The following is a 20,496-nucleotide window of genomic DNA, read 5'->3' as shown; positions in this document are numbered from 1 at the left end:
TTCTGTAAGGCAGCTCTGAGTTGGAGGCATCTTTAAACACTTTTGTAGCTGTTTTTTTGCACTAAAACCTCAACAAAAAAAAACTTCAACATAAATAATGCAATACTTAATAGGATCTAAGCTACTTATCTTATGCCCATCCTCTTCTCTTAATTTAGTGCATTAATGCAGAAAATACACTTCCTCGCTTGAAAAAAAAAAAACAAAATAGAGCAAATATATAAAAGCTTTATTCCAAGTGTTGTTTCTGACCAAATTCAATTACATCAAATTTATGTCCACTGAAGTCAAATGTACGTGCTTTGGAGGAGCATTGGAAGGCACCATATGTTCTGTAACACAACAAACTCTGAGCTGCCACAATAACAGTTGTCCTAAATTAACTGCACTCAAGATATTTTAGTAAAAAGAAACTTAGAAGCAGCTGTTTAGAAGAAAGAATCCACACCTGTAGTTTCTCCAGCAGATCCATATTTTGTTTCTTCAACTGAGCATTGGTCTTCTCCAATCTGTCCAGTCTCTCCGAGTCCTCTGAGATTGGAGGAGCATCCATCATCTCATCCTGAAGTACGTGGTACTCCACCTCATAGGCATGCAACTGCTTGGAGATGTCCATCTCTAAAGCCTGCCAAACAGAGCACTCTGGCCATTACCCAGAATTCCCCCATGGGGATCATAAAAGTACATCTATCTCCGTCATATTAGACATATCATCACGCTAATGAAATCACTTTTGTGAGATCTACAATACAGAACTCATGGTCAGAGCAAGAGTACAGACACATAAAGAGAGAGAACTATAAGTTCCTCTAATCAGCTCAGACGATATGACTGACACGTAATAGGAAATGCCTGTGAATGGGCTTTAAAGCAACTTCATGGTCATGTTTACACAGTCAACAGTCACACAGCACTGTATTGTGTTTCTGTAACAATTGCTGAATACATTGTTGGCTTACTTATACCTGGAGAGGTGTTACAGTTTAGGTGACGGCTTCCAACAATGACCAATGGTTTAATTAGTATATGAAATGCCGGTAATTTTAACAACTTGTACTGCTCCAGTATTAAAGCTGGGATATTTTTTCTAATGTTACTGGGAGCTTGTTCCTCTCTTGTTTTTTGAGCACTGTTTATATTTGGTGTATGTGCTTTGGTCGCTGAAACTCTTTTTTTTCTGTGTTTACATTTGACTTCTTTTTGTTCAGTGTCATTTTAATTATAGTCAAAACACAACACATCCAAACCAGAGACGCTGTGTTTTTCTTTGGTACTAGCTGCTCGAGTCACTAGGTTGGCCTCTGCATTTAGGTTACATTCATGTGGCAGATGGGGCAGAATCCTGTAACTAAAGCTTGGTAGCGTGGTTTTAAAGGGACAGTACCTGAACACACAGTGGGGACATAACAGAATAAAAATAACTGATATAATTGATATAGACAAGATTATGTTGATTAGAAGTTCTGAATGTCGGTTTCGATTAATTTTCGACTAATTGCTCAGCCATACCCTACTCCATCTACATTTACCCCTCTCCTGCTTACCTTGCAGCTTGAAAGCCCTGTCTTTCAAGTCCATGGTTGATTGGCTCCTAAGGTTTATGACATAAGAAACCGTGGCTATCTGAATTCACACTTGTTTCAAAGCTGAAATTCTCAGCCCTGGCAAACACCAGACGTATATGCTAACAACGTGAAAAGACTGTAGGGGAATTTACAGTAAATTTTCCTTATCCTGTAAAACAAACCCTTCACATCTTTCATTATCCTCTTCTTTTTTTTTTGCATTCTTAATATTTATGGTATATAGTGTTGTTATCCTCTGCTTAAAATTGATTCCTCTTCTTTGTTCATGCACTCATTTGTTCAAATCGTAACTTGATTTAACAGAGTAAAAATGTTCAAGACACTAATTCCAGCTCTTCCAGACTTTCTCTCTTTACCTTAGTGATGATCTCTTCCATCTGGTTGTGTGTGAGGGTGGGAATTGTGGTTTTAAGATAGTCCACAATGCTCTCAAAGTTGTCACACTCCAGTATTTCTCCTTTGTGGCTACTCAGCAGACACAGGGCCACTTTAAAGACCACCTCTATGCCCTGGACAAACAGGAGGTCTACAAAACACAGCACAAATATTTTCAGGAAACATGCACAAGCAAGCAAGTAGTTATCAACAAGACATCCACCTGAATATGCCAGCAGGTATTTTTTTACTACACGTCATATTTCTGTTTATACTTATTAGTACTTTTTATTATTTTGCTAAAACAAAACAAGCACATTTTTGGTTTCAAATTTTCTGTCATGGTGGATGTGTTCTGTATCAGTGTTTGTGCAAATGTAGCCCCAGCCATGGCATAAAGACAGATGCACAGATTGTGAATTTTCTTTAAATATTTCAGTACTGACAAAAGGTCAATTCTGCACTGACTAATAACCTGTTTCTATTTGCCATTTAGAGCCAAGTACTGAGTTCCGCTTTCACCACACCAAATCTCCACCCCTGCTTCTGAAGATAAACTAAGTACACATCCACATACCATCGGCTCAGAGCCAAACAATAAAACACTTCCATATTCCAGCTTCAACAAATGTATAAGAGAGAAATGGGTGGATTAAGTGGGGCATGAGAAAAAAATAACATGAGAGAGAGAGAGAGATTTTAATAAAATTTTCAGCGTAAACATAAACTAAATTTTGAACTCAAAAGTAGCGACACAGTTTACATCGCCTAATGAACCTGCTAATATGTTACTATGCTCTATATAACGAGTGAATAATGGGAGGTAGTTGTGACCAAATTTGGTAAAATGATTGATTTGTGTAAAAAAAAAAATAATAATAAATAAATAAATTCAAGATTAATCACATGCATTAATGTGTTAACTAATATACTAAAACTTGTGTGTGTGCGCGTGTATGCGTATACACACATTTTAAGATATTATATAAATATATTATTTATATATAGAGTTAAGATGCATTATACTTATATAAGGATTAAGATTCACTACATATGTCACACAAGCTGCAAGTTGCTTACATACCAAAGATGCGAGAGACAAAGCCCAGGGGGAACTGTGAGGCGAAGAGTGTTAGGAACCAGGGTGCGGCGTACAGGCTTGGGCTGATCTCATGCTCCTCTAGGTGAGAGTACAGACTACGGTGGTAATCATGCAGCAGACGAGACAACTGGTACATCTGGATCTACACAGAGAGAGAGGGAGAGGGAGAGAGAGAGAAAGAGTGAGAGAGAGAGAGAGAGAAAGAGAGAGAGAGAGAGATTCAGTCTATTCAGGTATGCCCTCTGGCCAGGCAAGTGCTGCTTATGCTGGTGGTTCTCTCAGCAGTGTGAGGGATTAAACATTAGCGCAGCTGATGATGAATAACCAGAGAGGGACAGCTGAACACAGGAGGCTAACTGAAGAATGAGTGTAGGAGATTTGGGGAAGAGGTGGGGTAAATACGAGTAATTGCATGTTGTTTGCTTTTGAAAGTTGAGAGCACACAGCTGAAAGGCATACCACTGTGAGTCGTGGGGGTGGCATGCCATTAAAGCGTTACTCAGAACAGTCAATCTAAATTTAAAGGACACTTTTTCTTACAGTCAAAAGAACTGATTTTATTTATGTAACGCTACAGTAAACTTAACCTCAGGGAAAAAAAAACAAACGGATGTTGTTTTGTTTTATATCACAGTGACAATACAATAGTTGATTGATATTATTACATATTAATTAAGCTCTGGCATATTTAGGTACAAATATTAATGTTATTATTGCAATCCTATCAATTCTACTGTGAATATCTGTGGTTCAAATTAGGTAATCATCTATCTAACTTCTCATCTAACAGTCTGCTGCACAGTTCACCTATTGTTCCCATTAAGTCTACACAAAAAAAACCTGTCTTACTACATTCTTCATGGCCTGGTGTATTGGCGAACACATGCAAAAAATTTTAAAAACATGACAGAGAAGAGAAAAAGAAACACACACTTTCTCACGCAGGGTCCTCACCTGCAGGGAAATCATATCGGGTCTGTACTGGCGGCGCAGGCCCAGGTCGTACATGAGGAATTTGAGCGTGTCAAAGGCCTGCTCCTCACTCATGTGCAGCAGCAGTATGCCAGCCACAAAGCTGATGCCTTGGCAGTAGCCCACCTCTGTGTCCAGCAGGGAGTAAGCTTTCAGCAGGTTATAGAGAGATAGCTGACCCGCACCCAGCTGAGTAGAGAAATACTGATGTGTGGGAAATGTGCGACCTACATGAGGGAGAGGGAGAGAGAGAGAGAGAGAGAGAAGAAAATGGTAAAACAAAGTTTGTTCATCAGAAAATAAAGGAAAATTATGGCCTTCTTTACTTACTGACAGAACTACAGAAAAAATGTTCACCTTAAAATTTTTTAAGGTAAACAAATGGGAAAACAAGTGTTTGAAAATAAAGGTTTTAAGGTCATACTGCAAGTTCCTTGTTATATGAAATACACTAATGTGTCAACACATCTCTAATCGGTGATTTATGCTTATTTAAGGTGCACCAATTGTTGACACAAATGTTGTGTCACAATTAGTATTTTAGAATGTGATTTTTCAGAAGTACACTTGACTATGAATATTCTATAAATCTGCAGGAAGATGTCTGCACAAGCAACCAAAGAAAGCAACAAATGTCATTATTTTCTCCTTTAAAACTACAATAGCCATTTTATGTTAGATTCACATGGTTTCAATGCAATAAGTTCCTTAATAAATAAGCGTAAAACTTTGCTATTAGCATGCCAATGTCTCTGTAGTTGGCTAGAACATTCCCAGTACCACCTTAAATGGTGAGGCAATTACATTTTAGCACCAGTGGCTACTGCAACTTTTAATGTAGAAGGGGAAGTTTTGAACAAAAACCACCAAATAAGCAACTGAATTCAGTGGGGGATAATATCGAATGTTCTGTTATCGCTACAGACTGGCAGCAGAACACAGCTGAACTGTTGCTCTTTATGTTCTCTTTATGACACATCAGGCTCTTGAAGGGTTGTCCTCTTTCACAGGGGGAGATTTTAAACACTACACCTTGTAACTCAGGTCCAAATGGCTGGATAATGCTAGAAAACAAGGGCTAGTGATATGATTAAGAAGTGAGATTCGCCTTAACGCCCAATGCCGCAAGAGGGTTAAAAGGGGTATTAAAGGCACAGAGCACTGAGCTGTAGTGCAGTACATTTTGTGATAGGTCACCATCTAATACCTTTGATGGGTTGAAGTGGTATCTGTGGTCAAGAACAGATCTCAACATCAGAACATGACCACATTAATGATTCTGTGGCTTAATGCCATCAAAGTCTTTCAGCCATGTTCTCAGCCACTACAGAAATGAACTTGTTCAGTATTTCTTCTGAACTCAGAAGTTATTTACAAGTGGGTGTCTACAGACTTTTGGCTACCTACTCATTCTACTCTAGTCATTCTGAGCCGTAACAATAAACCAATGTGGGTTCCTTAAAACTGTTATTGTTTCTGTATCTGTTCTTTTTTAAACGGCTGCTCACACCAGCTTGTGTATTCTTCTTAGTTAGTCTGCAGGTATTATGGTCTCCAAAGTGAGATGATAAAGCTGTGCTTCTTTTGACATCTCTGCATTTCACACAGGGATTAGTTTACTTTGAAAATTATGATTACAGAAGTGGAAACAGAGATGCATTCCTCAATGAACTCTGTGCTTCTAGAACATGAAGAGTGCAAGACTACAAGCAAGTTGAGCTGAAATTTATTAAACGGTTTATGATCCTGGAATAAGCCTGTTTTACCGCATTTGCCTTTGCAGGAGGAGACAACAGTATTTGAGGTTTATGTAACTTAGTGCTTTAGTGGTCCATGATTTTATTGAATGAACAGCAGGAGTCCTGTGTTAATGATCAGAGTCAGAGGGTGTATACTGACCCAGATCCACCAGAATGGCATGCTGCTGGGCTGTCAGCTGCTTCAGTAGATCTTGGTAAGGTGTGTCTGGGGGCTGTTGTCGCTGAGGGAGGGAGTGACGTAGGCGATACTGCTGAGAAAGGAGAAGCCACACTTCCCCACGACGACTCTTGGGCACACCTACACACATACAAATATTTCCTTAAAAGCAAATTATGGATAAATTATTATGTTTTATATATTGATTAAATTTAGCGGCACGGTGGCGCAGCAGGTAGTGTTGCAGTCACACAGCTCCAGGGGCCTGGAGGTTGTGGGTTCGATTCCCGCTCCGGGTGACTGTCTGTGAGGAGTTGGTGTGGTCTCCCTGTGTCCACGTGGGTTTCCTCCGGGTGCTCCGGTTTCCTCCCACAGTACAAAAACACACATTGGTATTGAGATTGGCGACTCAAAAGTATCCGTAGGTGTGTGTGAGTGAATGTGTGTGTATGCGTGTGTGTGTCTGTGTTGCCCTGTGAAGGACTGGCGCCCCCTCCAGGGTGTATTCCCGCCTTGCGCCCAATGATTCCAGGTAGGCTCTGGACCCACCGTGACCCTGAATTGGATAAGCGGTTACAGGTAATGAATGAATGAATGAATATTGATTAAAATAATTTTTATATCTTTTATAGGTGCATAAGGGGAATTGAATCAAAGGGAATGTTTAATTAGCAAGACAAATTAAAAAATGTAAAATGTTTTTAAGGGTACAATTTAAAAGTGTGTGAAGCTGTTATAAACAAAAATACACAAATTCCATATTCACTCTGATATAAAAAAAATGGACAAAGGATAGGTAAAGTCAGACATGAAGTTTAATCATACTAAACATGTCACAGGACACCATTTTATTTCTTTGATATGCTACATGAACACATTCCCACTGGAAAAATTTGCCCTTGATCCAATATGACGGCTTTCAAGATGGTGGTCGTGTTCCAGACATTGCCTAAAAGACAGGCCCCTCAACCATTATTTGCTATTCAATTAAAAGGGTGCCCTGCAACTCATCCTCACATTGACTCACCCTGCATGTTGATCAAACAACAAATAAAAAGTTAATCATATTAAACATATAATATTAAATTATGAATATTGTTATATTTTTAAGATATCTGGGTTTTTAATATTTTATATATATTCATGTTTAAATGCTCTAAAAATCTTCAGCTGCTCTGAGGGGTGGGAGTAGGTCAAATCTGAGAAAAACTGACAGTATCATTGTCATGGCAATGTAAACAAAGACAATCTCCAGTTAGCCTTGAAGAGGTTGCCAGTAACAAATCTTTAGTATATGACACACACAATACACTCACTGTGTATAATAAACACATTGTGTGCCCCTATAATATCGTATAGAGAAGCCATGCTCTACATTGCCCCCATACACCCCCAATGCTGGCCAGTCTGTGAGACGGCCCCCTGGCCACTTCTAAAAGCTTGAATACTGTTGAGGCACCACGTGTAAATTTATGAGGTCTGGAGCGAATTCGAGAAACTAACTTGTCTTTCAGTAATTATAATGCAGTCCAGGTGCACAAGCAGCGAGTTAATGCTGAGAAGTGTCAAATATCACATTACAACAATCCCCCAATTTACAACTTAGTCCAGCTCACCTCAAATACAAAAAAAAAAAAGAGAAAAATGATTATAAACATCTCTTAAAATATAGATGTTTACATTCTCTTTGTGCCACCTCAGAGCACATGAATATTGATATTCATAACACATACAAATTATGCCTAGAAGAACACGAAAATGCATGGACCATCGATGGACTATGCGGTGATAGGCTACTCAAAGTTCTAAAGCTACATACCACTATACCATACACCACTCCGACAGGTCCTAACTGGAACAAGCTTTCGCTCTCGAAGGCAATCACTATTTTCTTCTTTCTTTTCTAGGTTATTTTGTGTCTTTGCTAAATGTCACCCAGAGTCAATCTTACAAATTCCCAATGATAGAACTACAGGTTAAAAAAATTTAAAACAAAAGGATACAGATACAAAAATATTTGGAAATAAGCTAATTTCTGAAGAGTGTTTCTGAGCATTGTGTTTTTACCTTGGCAGAGAGCAGTGTGGATCTCCTCTTTGTCCCACTGCACTTTGGTTCTGCAGGGCACGTTCAGCTTTCTCTCCCACAGAGCCTGCACTTCCTTAGGACACTCACCGACCTCCTGATAATCCAGCTTCATTTTACGAATGTGCAGCTCATCCCGGCTCGCTAAATGGAGAGGACAGACACACACTCGCAATCTTAACTGTTGATCTCAAGTCCTACTCTCAGATTAGGAATTATTGATGCTTAACACTATACAGAAAAACCACCATAACTGCAATTATCCTGCTGGTTATTGCAAATAAATTTTACTCCCTGGTTTTAGTGATGTTTTCTTTCTAATAACAATAAATACATTAGTACAAATCCAGAGAATGTACTTTTTTCCTAAATTATTTTTATAACCTGTAAAGAAATATGATTATTTGCCTAATAATTAAAACAATTATTTAAAAATATAGTCAACAATGACATTTTTAATATTAATTTGGGAACACAGATTTGCAAGAGCCAAGAATGTAGTAACTGTTAGCTACTACGATATTATGCAGCCTAGCTTGTGCACAGGGGAGAAAAAAAATATTAAATCAGTTCTTAGGGAAGAGAGTAAAAGGATAAGTCATCAGGCCAATCACTCTGAGTACAGAGGAGTTGCAAGAGAAAATGATGCAGCAGAAACTTCAGATACGGTTGTATGGTTGCTTTGAAACATTTCCACTTACAGTACTGGGAGAAAAACAGTACTCTCACACCCAAGAAGCACACAAGGGAGAACTCAAGCAACTAAGCCAGGAACAGCAGCTTTGCCAACTTAGGCATTACGCACTGCTATTAGAAATGCATTAAGCTTCTAATCAAAAGAAATTCAATCCTCACGGCCAAGAAGGAAGAATAAACCACACAATAAATTAGACCACAAGACACTCAAGCCACTAGGGATACTAAAGATAGACGAATAAGACAAGCAAGTGGCTGAAATACACTTTTTCGTCTGGGTTAAACTCATTTTAAAACTTGTAGTTAGTTAGTCTGCTTTTAAAGATGCAATACATGTTTCTTCTCTGTTTTTAGATAAAGGTCAGCATGCTACACTCTACAAGCATTACAAACTGTTTAGTCAGAGCTGAAGCTTTCTAGCTTTTTCTTACCTTCTGCTCAAAACAAGTCTTTTCAGATACCGCAGGTCCTCCACATAGTGGACTCAGATAAATAAAGCATCCCATTAAGGAAAGAGAGATAAAGGAATTGAAGAGTTGAAGAGGGGGCACAGTAGTCACTTAAGTGAAAATATTACCATGATGCCCAACAGAGGGCAATATTTCACTTTAGAAGTTGAGAGCAAACCTTAAACATAACTGTTTTAGCTGAAATAAAAATCCACAACTGACAGTAGGATTTCACACTAACAAAGTAAAATTTGTATGCAAACTGTCCACTGTAGTCATGTGATCTAAAATATGATCTTAGATATACTTGGAATTAATCCAGACATTCCAGTCTAAATATATCTTTGCTCCGGAATCACAAACAGAGGCAATAGCACTTGACCCACTAAAACAGGTGAAAGGCAGAAACGTCTAAGTGAATGTAATGGCACCTAATGTGGGTGCAACCCACCCAACCCAGCACCATGTGAAACAACATGCACTATAGTGATAAAAGCACATATGCCATGCCCCAGATAAACATATAGATGATGGAATCATGTGCTAATCTTGTGTTTATGTGTAAGGGTGTGTATGTAAAATATAGTGGCATGTGTACAGAACGGGGGGAGAGTATATAAAGCATGTAGATGAAAATACTCCACATTCTTGTTAGCACAAAGAAGTCTGAAAAGGATGTGGATGTATGTTGGGTATGTGAGAATGTGTGTGTGTGTGTGTGTGTGTGTGTGTGTGTTTCTTTTATATAATTTGTGGTTAACATTCTCTGATTAGAATTATGTTTAATTATTTTTATACAGATGATTATTAATTTTATTTGATTTTAATACTATTTTTGAACAGACAACTCAGAAAATATTTTGCTATACTGTAGTCATAGTCATGCACATATGAAGAGGATTATAGTAGAGGAATATATAGTGTGTAAAAACACACATTATTTATTTATTTGCAAGCTAACACTCCAATTATATAAAAACACTCAAACTAAAATTAATAATTGCAATCAGGCATGTTATATATTTTCATTATTATAATAAGCATGGTAACTAAGAATGATGGTGTGTTTGGTGACAAATATTGTAAAAAGAAAGAATAAATATTAGTGTACACACAGATCAGTTACAAGATTAAAATAACTGATCACTGAAGTGCGCAAAACTGGTATATATTAGGTATGTGGTATATATTAAGCAGCCAGTTAACAGTCAATTCTTGAAGTAGACAAAGTGGACGTAGAAAAAATCACTTTGATGAGGACCAGTCTAAAACAAAAGGCCTTGTGCTACTTGAAGTGCAGGGGTCAAGCAGGCCTCAGATCATTTGGGACTGGTCAGCTAATATTGCCCAGACACAGGCTGCAGACGTTTTCAGTCACTATGCTGCCAGTTCTTAGAACAAACTCCCAGAAGTTGTTAGATTTGCCTCAGACCTCGCAGTTTTCAAATCTAGATCTTGTTCCCCTGTGCATTTGCCTACAATTGCACCTAATTTTTCATGCAGCCTACTTTTATTTCTTTACATTTGCTTTCATCTTTAAGTTATTGTCTTTTATACGGGCAATGACAATTTTATTTATTTTAAACTTTTTTACATACACACACACACACACATAATATATATATATATATATATATATTTTTTTTTTTTTTTTTTTTCCTTCATATATATTGCCCTTGTAAAGACATTGCATTCGGTAAATAAACTTGCCATGGCTTGCCTTGCAGTGCGTTTCCTCTATGCTGTGAATAATAACTAATAATTGTGGTCTAAGGAAGGACAACCACTGAATCAGCAACATGGTTAGACGGCTCAGTGATGCACAACGTAATAAAGGGGTTAACATGGGAACACAGTCTGATTCTCAGCAAGCTGTGATACACTGTGTCCAGACAGCATTCTATCATACCCTGCATTACACATCTCAGCAATCAGTGATACAACAGCTCTTCTGTGGGATCAGAGCAGATGGCCTAGCCTTCACTCCCATCGTGGATCAAGGTATCCTAGGGACCAGTGATCCTGTTGCCAATTTATTGTTTGTCTATCCTTGGAGCATTTTTGGTCGTTATTAACTGCTCAAAAGAACTGATGTTTTGGGGATATTCACATTCTGGCCTTTGTAAAATCACTCAGATACTTAGATTTAGACATTTCTCCTGCTTCCAACATATCACCTTCAGGAACTGATAGTACACATGCTGCCTGATATATCCCACACCTTAACAAGTACCACTGTAACAAGATAATCAAGATTATTCATTTCACATGCCAGAGGTTATAATCTTGTGGTTGATCAGTGAATATATATGACACTAACCCTCCAAGCGCTGGTTCTCCTTCTCCATTCGTATGAGAAGGATCTGCTGGTGGATGGCTTTCTTCCACAAAGCTCTGTAATCAGCTGGAGTGCGGCAGCCAGTCTCCCCTCCAAAGCCCTGCCCTGAGGGCAGCAGGCCGTCTAGAGTGCTTTGCCCATGGGCAGAGGTGCGGGGAGAGAGGGGCAGTAACTCACAACCATCCATATCTATAAAACATGTAAATATATATTAAACAATGGTATAAAAATACAGTGAAACTAAAGATAATTATTTTTACATCATGTGAATGTTGAAGAACTCAGGTCAACCATAACATTACAACCATCTCCTTGTCTCAATATTCAGTGTTCGTTCTCTGAGTTCCACTGACCACACATGGGTCCACTGTAGTTTTATAATTACAGACTATAGTCCATTTGTTGCTCTGTACACTTTATATTCCCCCCACTCACCCTGTTAGACAATAGTCAGAACACAACAGGTGTTGTTGTGTGTGTTGTGCTTGTATGAGTGAATCAGACAATATAGTACACTATTTTGGTGGGCCACCATTTTGAAATAGTGTACAAAAACATTTTTGTGCACTTTTTAGTGCACTTAAACAATCCCACAATGCATTGCAAAAAGTAGTGTACAACCCATGTACACTAGCAGATATCTGATTATCCATAACCCACTGCGTTGTTTGAAAAACCCACACGTGTTAGTGTCTGAAATCATTCACTACCATCCTGAATTCAGTTCCCTATAATAGAACACATAGTAAATATAGAGGTCCGTTTTGAATACAAGGACGTGTCCACTTAGTGTCAACTCTACCTCATTAGACAACCTTGTAGATGTAAAGTCAGAGACAGTGGTTCATCTGTTGATGCACAGTTTTCTTTGGCCATCCTCTATTAGTGGATACAGGAGGCTGCCCACAGTGATACTGAGGGTTTTAAAAACTCCAGCGGCACAGTTGTGTTTGATCCACTTGTGCCAGCACAACACACATTAACACACCACCACCATGTCAGTGTCACTATAGCTCTAGAAATGATCCACCACCCAAATTATACTTGCTCTGTAGTGGTCTGGAACATTGAAGAAATTGGTGAAATGGTGCAAACAATGTTTACACAGCAACAGATGGACTCCAGTCTGTAATTCATTCATTCATTGTCTGTAACTGTCCACCCAGTTCAGGGTCGCAATTGGGTCCACAGCCCACCTGAAATCACTGCGGCACCAGTCCTTCACAGGGAGAAACACACTTATACACTCACACCTATGGACACTTTTGAGTCACCAATCGACCTACCATGTGTTTTTGGACCATGGGAGGAAACCGGAGCACCCAGAGGACACCCAGGCGAACACAGGGAGAACACACCAAACTACTCACAGACAGTCACCCAGAGCAGGACTAGAGCCCAAAACCCCAGGACCCTGGAGCTGTGTGACTGCGACACTACCTGCTGCACCACCGTGCCGCCCCGGTCTGTAATTGTAGAACTACAAAGTGCTCCTGTGGACAGTGGAGCTGAGTGAAAGGACAGTGCGTGTAGCAGAAAGAGGTTGTCATAATGGTATGGTTGATTGGTGTATATTAATAAACAGCTGGAATATAATGAGATGTGGTGGGCTGTTGTAAATACAAGCTTGAATATGAATATTGAGTATTAATTTTACACTAAGAATGATAACACACCTGTCCAAAAGTGTACATACCTGCTCTTTTAATATCAATAGGAGGCTATTAATAGGTAGTTCAATGCAAAACCCTCACCTACCACTTTGCTGCAGTAACAGCTTCTACACTTCCAGGATGGCTTCACAACTAGATTATGAAGCAATGTTGTGTAGACATAACTGCATTAAACCAGAAGAGCATTACTCAGCTCAGGCACTGATGTTTGATGAGTTCCGATCAGAAATACCATTTTAACTCATCTTAAAAATATTGGATGGTGCTCTATCACTTCAGAATATGCGGTTCCACTGCTCCATAGAGCAGTATCAGGGACTTGATATGGCTGCACTGTAAAGGAACTATATTCAGTGTTAAGATGGGATGTCTGGATACATTTGCACATAAGATGCCCAAAGGCAAAAAAGACCAATTATTAGTTGTACAGTATTGACTGTAAACAACAGGACTGGAAGAAGGGTGTCATGTTGTGTCTATACACACATATTTGTGTGTTTACGTACCAGCTTTATGCATAGATGCAGTTGACGTGTTTGTGGGTGAAGCCACCATCAGAAAAATCCTCTGACGCCAGGACACTCTGCGTGGAGTAACGGCGGTCAGAGAGTCACTGCTGCAGCCGGACAGAGTCCTCTTCCTACCATCCTCATTACTGTGACACACAGACACACACACACAGTTGGTTAGAGTACACAGGCAAATCCTTAAAGCGAAACTCCACCCAAATACATTTTTCTATTTTTGCCTTATGTCAGTGAAAATGTCACTGACATAACGAAGAGAAACTTTGAGAAATTGTACATACCATCTCAATACTGTTTTTAAAATAACTTTTCTATTTAAATATTGCACTGTGGGCACTTTTTAAGGAGCAGCTTCCAATTTCGTTGTACTATGTGTACTGTGTATAATGACAATAAAGGCTTTCTATTCTATTCTATTTCTATTCTTAACAGGCAATCAGGGTGTGGTTTCTGATTAATCAGATGATTTTGCTTTATCTAGCAATTCAAAATACTGAAGGAAATGTTCAATTATATTTTTCTCATGATTTTAAGGCAAAAAAATCAAATCTATTATTGGGCAGAATTGCACTCCAATGCAATGCCTTACATTAGCTAATAGAAACAAAATAAAAACTTCATAACAGCACAGTTCAGAGCAACATGTAATAACACAGAAACAAAAGCCTAAAAGCCATTATTAGTCAGAAAAGTAGAAAGAAAAAAAAATTCAATAAATGAACACTCACTGTTCATGCCTAAATATAAGGTTAAAAAGCCTATGTCAACTATGTTAAAAATTAATAGGCAGCTGTAAACAACACAAAGGCAACATTTAAATATTGAAACCCACACATACACACACAGTAGATTAAGAAATTCCCAGGTTCTTTGCTGACCAGTTTTTTTTTTTTTTTATTACACAATGTTCCCAGTCTTTTTTCCTGGTTCCATCTTTTTTGGAACATGTCACTGGCATCAAATTAAAAATGGGCATATACTTTATTTAAAAATAATAATAACAAAAAAAATCAGTTTCAACATTTCAAATGCTGTCTTTTGAAATATTCAATGAAATATGTGGTTTATATTATTTGCCCATATTGTACACAGCATCCCAACATTTTTGGAAATGGGGTTTTTATAAAAGTTAAATGGTAGGAAATGATTTGCCACTGTCATTTACAACATCAAGCATATTGTACATATCAAACAAATTTAAACATCAGAAAGACGATTTTTTTTTTAAAGAAAATGCCCAGAGTTCTGTCCAGATTATTCCATTCAGAGCCCTTTTCAGAGCCATGCTAGCCACTTTTCAACAGCTTCAATTTAATTTATTTCCCAGAATGTGCCACTTACCTCAGTTAACCTAATCAGCACTGTTCTGACACACACGTTTTTGTACCGATCGACAGAGCAACCTCTACAAAAGTAAATTTGAACAGTCTGGATTCTATTTAGACCTTCAGCTAGAGTCACAGGCCAATCTTTTCACCTGAGTAAGGCTGTATTGAGTTAAGGTCGCAGATTAAATGAAGGTGTAAGGCAAACTTCAAAGGGCAACCAGGGATTTAGGTGTAAGAAGAGAACATGCGCTCTCAGAAATTAATTAAAAGAAACCATCACATAGACAAAGACAGACCGGGGACATGGTCACGTCTGAAATGGAAATTCTGCCCTTTAATATTTCTCACTTTCTGACAGTCCCCCTGCTGCATTCAACCATTTGCATATATTGTACAAAAATATCAACAGATTAAGGTTAGCACACGAGAATATAGTATGTTAAAGTAGCCATGTTGTGCAATGTATTGAATATTGCATTTAAGTCCAACAATAAAACACAACTGCTGTGAATAATGGATCAAAGACAAACATCCTATCTCAGGGTCCACATGCCTAAGACTAAGGGATGGGTGAGATAGTAAAGGTGTGACATTAAAAAAATATATATCCACAGTAAACAATCAATCAATCATAAAATAATATTAAGTATTCAATAACATTTTTAGGAATGAAAAGAGGGGGGGGGGGGGGGGGGATCAAACAATTTGGTAAAATATATTACAGTAAATCAATTGTCAGTATTCTTAAACTACTAGTAATAACCACAATACATTTTTATAAAGAATATAATGAACTATTTAACGTTATAAATAACAACAAAAACTATCATCTTCCCTACACATAGGAAATGCAGTGCAGATATGAGAAAATATACATCATTGCCCTATACTGTGAATGTGTGAGTGACTGTGTGCGTGTTGCCCTGTGAAAGACTGGCGCCCCCTCCAGGGTGTATTCCTGCCTTGCGCCCAATGATTCCGGGTAGGCTGTGGACCCACCACGACCCTGAACTGGATAAGGGTTACAGATAATGAATGAATGAATGAATGATAATGCCTTTTACAACACATGGGTAGTGAACCCGTTAACTGCAAATATAACTTTACAATAGTAAAGAACTTACTTCTTAATTATTCATTATATAAACATTTCTACTCATTAGTATTTTACAAGACATGGATTCCAGAATAGATCTAAACAATATAATTATAAATCAGTTAAAAATGCCCATATTAAAAGATAAGTGGGTCCTTTGATGAATAGACAATAGATGATAAATGACTACAGTTAATAAATAACTATTGTTACTGAAGACTGTAAAAACAGTGAAGACCAGATTTAATAGAAAGCCGTGTCAGTTTGCCATGAGTAAGTAAGTATGTGTTTGGTAGTATGTTACTCACACAGCAGAGTAAATTAGTGAGTTACTTACCACAGAGTTAGTGTTGTAAATATGTTTAATATAATGTGTACTTGGTGCAACACAAAATTAAAAAGAATGAGTCATGCAGTTTAAGGAAGCTAACACATAAGTATCGCTTTGACTGGTTCCCACTGCTGACAAACAGTCTGGTAGTGCAGAAATAGAGAAAAGCAATTCCTCTTAGAGAGGAGACAAGCGTACAGACAGAAGCCTTTGGGTTAAAGACCAGACAGATACAGAGAAGACTGCTGCCATCCCAGTGCCAAAGCCCCAGAGGGACCGTGTTGTTGCACTGTTACTGCACTGTCTCTGGGCTGTGGGGGGATTTTCTTTTTTCCCCTCTCACCTCTTGAGGACAGCGCTGTCCGGCAGGGAGGCCAGCGAGCTGAGGGAGCCCTGGTAAAAACTTTTCAGGAAAGTGGAAGTGCTGAAGGAGGAGGGGAGGCTGAAGGACGATTCGCCCTCAGACACACTGCGCTGTCTCGTGACTCTGACCGGGCTAAAAGAAGGCCCACAACAAACATACATTACCACAGGCAAGAAGAAAAAAAAAAAACCTGTCAGGGATAAAAAAAAAGAGCTCATTTGTATATGGACATAATGCTGGAGTTTGCCAGCTGAGCAGTTGGAGGTTTGTGAATATATTGTAAAGTGAAAGCAATAAGTTACTTTTTTTTTTTACATCTGTATGCTAATGTATTTCCTATTAAAAAGCTTTTCTGAATTCATATGTCTCTGAAATGTACAGAAGTCAGAAGCACCTTTAAGTATCTGTACTTTATACATTCTAGCTGTATATATATTCGCTTATATATTTATATCTAAATATTAGTGACTAGAGCAATATTAGAACTTTTCCTTAACAATTATGTAACTGCTCTACACTGTATTTATTACTTGGTATATACAGTTCTGGTAGATGCTAACTGTATTTCATTGTCTTGTTCATGTACTAAGCAATAACAATAAAGTTGAATCTGTCTAACCTTTATATAATATGTCCAAAATATATTAGGTAACTAAGAATATTCTTATTTTAAAAAATTATCTTCTTAACTGTGTTGCTTGTAAAAAAACTTATTTATTTTCAATAAATACAAGAACAAATAGATCAAAAAAACTTTTCTAAAAAGTAGTAGATGAATTGTGTGCTAATATGATGAGACAAGAGATCTGGAAAAGGTTAAATCAACATATTAACACAGAATTTCACTATTTATATTATTCATAATATTTTATAATTAATTTTCTTCCAATATTAAGACTCTTACCACTCATATAAACAAATGTTTAAATCTTATTTCTCAGGGGCCTAAAAGTGTACTGTTCCTATACATATATATTTTTACATATTTTTATAGAGTGGTGTAACAAATGCTTTGTTGCACAACAGAATCCACAGAAAATGTTATTCTAATTTTACGTTTATCAACTTTAAATACAAAATGTATGTATGTGTAGAATGTAGGTTCACTGGACACTAAGTAAAAACGAAACATTTTTCTAGACATGACCCAAAAAAAAAGAAAAAATTACCCTAACAATTCATATTAAGTTATGCTGATTTTTTTTTTATATATCAGGGCATTCCCTTTTTGGAGTTAAATAATCAGTTGCCTTAATAAAGTGATTATTTAATTGTTGTCATAATCAAAGGTGCATGTAGAAAAATTAATCATTTGTGCCAAAATGATTTGGTCATTTGTTTGCATTAGTAATAATTTCAGAAATATAGCATGGCATGCCTCATGTTAGCATACATGCATAAGTCCTCAAATATGAAAATGTTCCTTTGATTCTGCAGCATGTATCACAGCTAACACTTGTAAAAACAAGAGGAAATAAACTTAACTACTCAGCAGTACTGTAAAAGCCAATGATAACGGCATCCTTCCTAAAACCCTCATTTTTCACTGTGTTAGCCAGATCTCTACGTTGGGTTTGACTTTCACTGTTCAGATTTTATCAACAAAATACAGATATTCTTAATACCCAGAAATCTGCAATTTTGATTAAATCTACTTTATATGTCTTAACAGGGAGATCACATGAGTGAGATAAGCTTGATATAAACAGCATGAGACGATCATGTGAGAGAAAGGCAGGAAGTGATGCATTACCTGCTTTGCAGCAGCTCTGGAGCTACAGACTGCTGTCTACGCAGGGGGGCCTTGGTCTGGTTTGGAATGTCTGTGAAAGAGATCCTCTTCTTGATTGGTGGGTGGCTGAAGGTGTGGGCTCTGCGACGGAACTGAGGGGCATCTGGGTCCTCCTCCAAATAACCTGGAGGGGTCCCTGGAGGGGAGTCACCGGGAGAGTCGTCCTGCTGTGTGGTCAGAGTCAAAGCGCACTGGTCAATAAGGAATTTATAAGAGGGACACACATGCCATGTGCAGTCAGGTAAAACAACAAATCCCTGAAGCTATTGTAAGTATTAGAAGAAGTAACAGAATCCTGACTGAGCAGGCACAACTCCATTTGTATTGATACTAGAACTGGACATAGTAAGCAAATAGTTTTTATCATTTGTTAACTGTTATCGATTCTGGTCTTATGCAGTGGAAGGCTTGAGAGAAATGATGAATGTTTATCTAATTTTGAAAATAAATTATGAATTATTGACTATTATTATATAAGGCAATAATAATATTTGTTCACAATTTCACATACTGTATTGCATTAAGTAGAATTAAATCAGACTAATGACACACTAGTTCTAGTATCGGTCATCAAACATTGGTCAGTGTTATATATGTATGCTCAGACAAGCACACTGTGACATAACCAATCACAAACACAAAACATATCATCATATTTCCCATCATTAGTTGTGAGTAATGTCATTTATTGACAGGTATACTGCAACTGGAATATCTAGCAGTATAACTGTAACAAGAAATTTATTCTATATCATGTTAACCTAATTCGTAAAAGAAACAGCAACAGTAAGTTAAACACTTCATAAAACATCAACTATGCTGAAATGAAGTTTCCACTCACCGGCGGCCCTCTCTCAGCCCCCTTTCAGTGTGTAGCCCAAGGCTTTACCATAGTCCAAAATGGCAGGTCTGGAGGCAGTGTGACTGCACACATGCTCTCTGATCTATTGTATGCTAATGGCCCGTGTCCTGTGACCATGGATATCACACATGCATGAGTCAGTTGAGGTGCACCTGAACACAATGGAGAATCTGAGCCTGTTTACTATTCTGGTTATAGGAAAGGCCCACTCTGGGTCTCTTCCTCACTCAGTTTCCTGTCCTCATGATTTTGGCCCTGAACCCATGCTTTCAAACTGCACAGTTTTCAGCAAGGTCAGGAAACCAGTAACGTCTGCACGACACTCTCCTCCACTGCATTCTCAGTATATTTATGCAAAAACAACCTTCCTCACACACCCACACACAAACTTCTCCACTCAGGCAGCCACTGCCAAGGCTAAATTTGGGAAAACACTGATTATCTGAACTACATAATGACAGAAAACAACCTCAACTGGCTGTTTGCTTTCCCGAAGGAGAGATATCACACTGTTCATAGTGGTGTTTGCTTTAGTAAAGAATTCTACAAATATAGCAATGCAGGAAATGACACATTCGGGGCTATGAGTGCCAACATTTTAAGCCTTAAGCATGTGTGTTTAATATTTAGGAATAAATCCTGAGACTGAATGTAATTGCTCAGTTACTACAAGTAAGTATTATGAAAAATTTAAGTGAAAGATTTAATTTGAAAGATTCAAAATTGATTCAAATCATTCTACTCAAATCTACGCAGGGTTTTATTTTTCCTACTGCAGTATAGAGTCACATGCAACCAGAGATTTCATAATGTAGAATACTACAACATCCACACTTGGAATAATATAGAAAATCCAGCCATCTGTGAGTAAGGGCAGTGATGGATTTAGGCATCCGCCCAGGGTAGCAATTTAAGTGGCATTTGGCTGGGGCAACACAGGTGGAGGAAAAAACAAAATAAAAACATATTTGTGACCTTTGAATATTACATCAGTAAATTAATG

General features: G+C 37.9%; 1 protein-coding gene across 5 annotated transcripts in view; it reads right to left on the bottom strand.

Moving 5' to 3' along the window:
• tbc1d4 (TBC1 domain family, member 4) overlaps positions 1 to 20,496 on the bottom strand; it is a 46,201-nt gene that overhangs the window by 7,290 nt on the left and 18,415 nt on the right. For 2 of the 5 annotated variants that reach the window (XM_066685848.1, XM_066685849.1), the window contains exons 10-19: positions 18,593 to 18,798; positions 16,819 to 16,971; positions 13,700 to 13,848; positions 11,503 to 11,709; positions 8,020 to 8,181; positions 5,935 to 6,093; positions 4,018 to 4,262; positions 3,046 to 3,205; positions 1,943 to 2,112; positions 449 to 625 (exon numbers count right to left, since the gene is read on the bottom strand). In XM_066685848.1, coding sequence (XP_066541945.1) covers positions 449 to 625; positions 1,943 to 2,112; positions 3,046 to 3,205; positions 4,018 to 4,262; positions 5,935 to 6,093; positions 8,020 to 8,181; positions 11,503 to 11,709; positions 13,700 to 13,848; positions 16,819 to 16,971; positions 18,593 to 18,798 — 1,788 coding nt within the window. Of the gene's footprint in view, positions 1 to 448; positions 626 to 1,942; positions 2,113 to 3,045; positions 3,206 to 4,017; positions 4,263 to 5,934; positions 6,094 to 8,019; positions 8,182 to 11,502; positions 11,710 to 13,699; positions 13,849 to 16,818; positions 16,972 to 18,592; positions 18,799 to 19,472; positions 19,891 to 20,496 lie in introns of those variants that run through there. The other 3 variants (XM_066685850.1, XM_066685852.1, XM_066685851.1) reach the window with 2 other exon arrangements.

This window comes from Hoplias malabaricus, chromosome 12 (assembly GCF_029633855.1).
Source record: "Hoplias malabaricus isolate fHopMal1 chromosome 12, fHopMal1.hap1, whole genome shotgun sequence".
NCBI classification, from domain to species: Eukaryota; Metazoa; Chordata; class Actinopteri; order Characiformes; family Erythrinidae; genus Hoplias; species Hoplias malabaricus.
The sequence above is the reverse complement of the archived record's forward strand: the minus strand, read 5'-3'. Positions and strand labels throughout refer to the sequence as shown.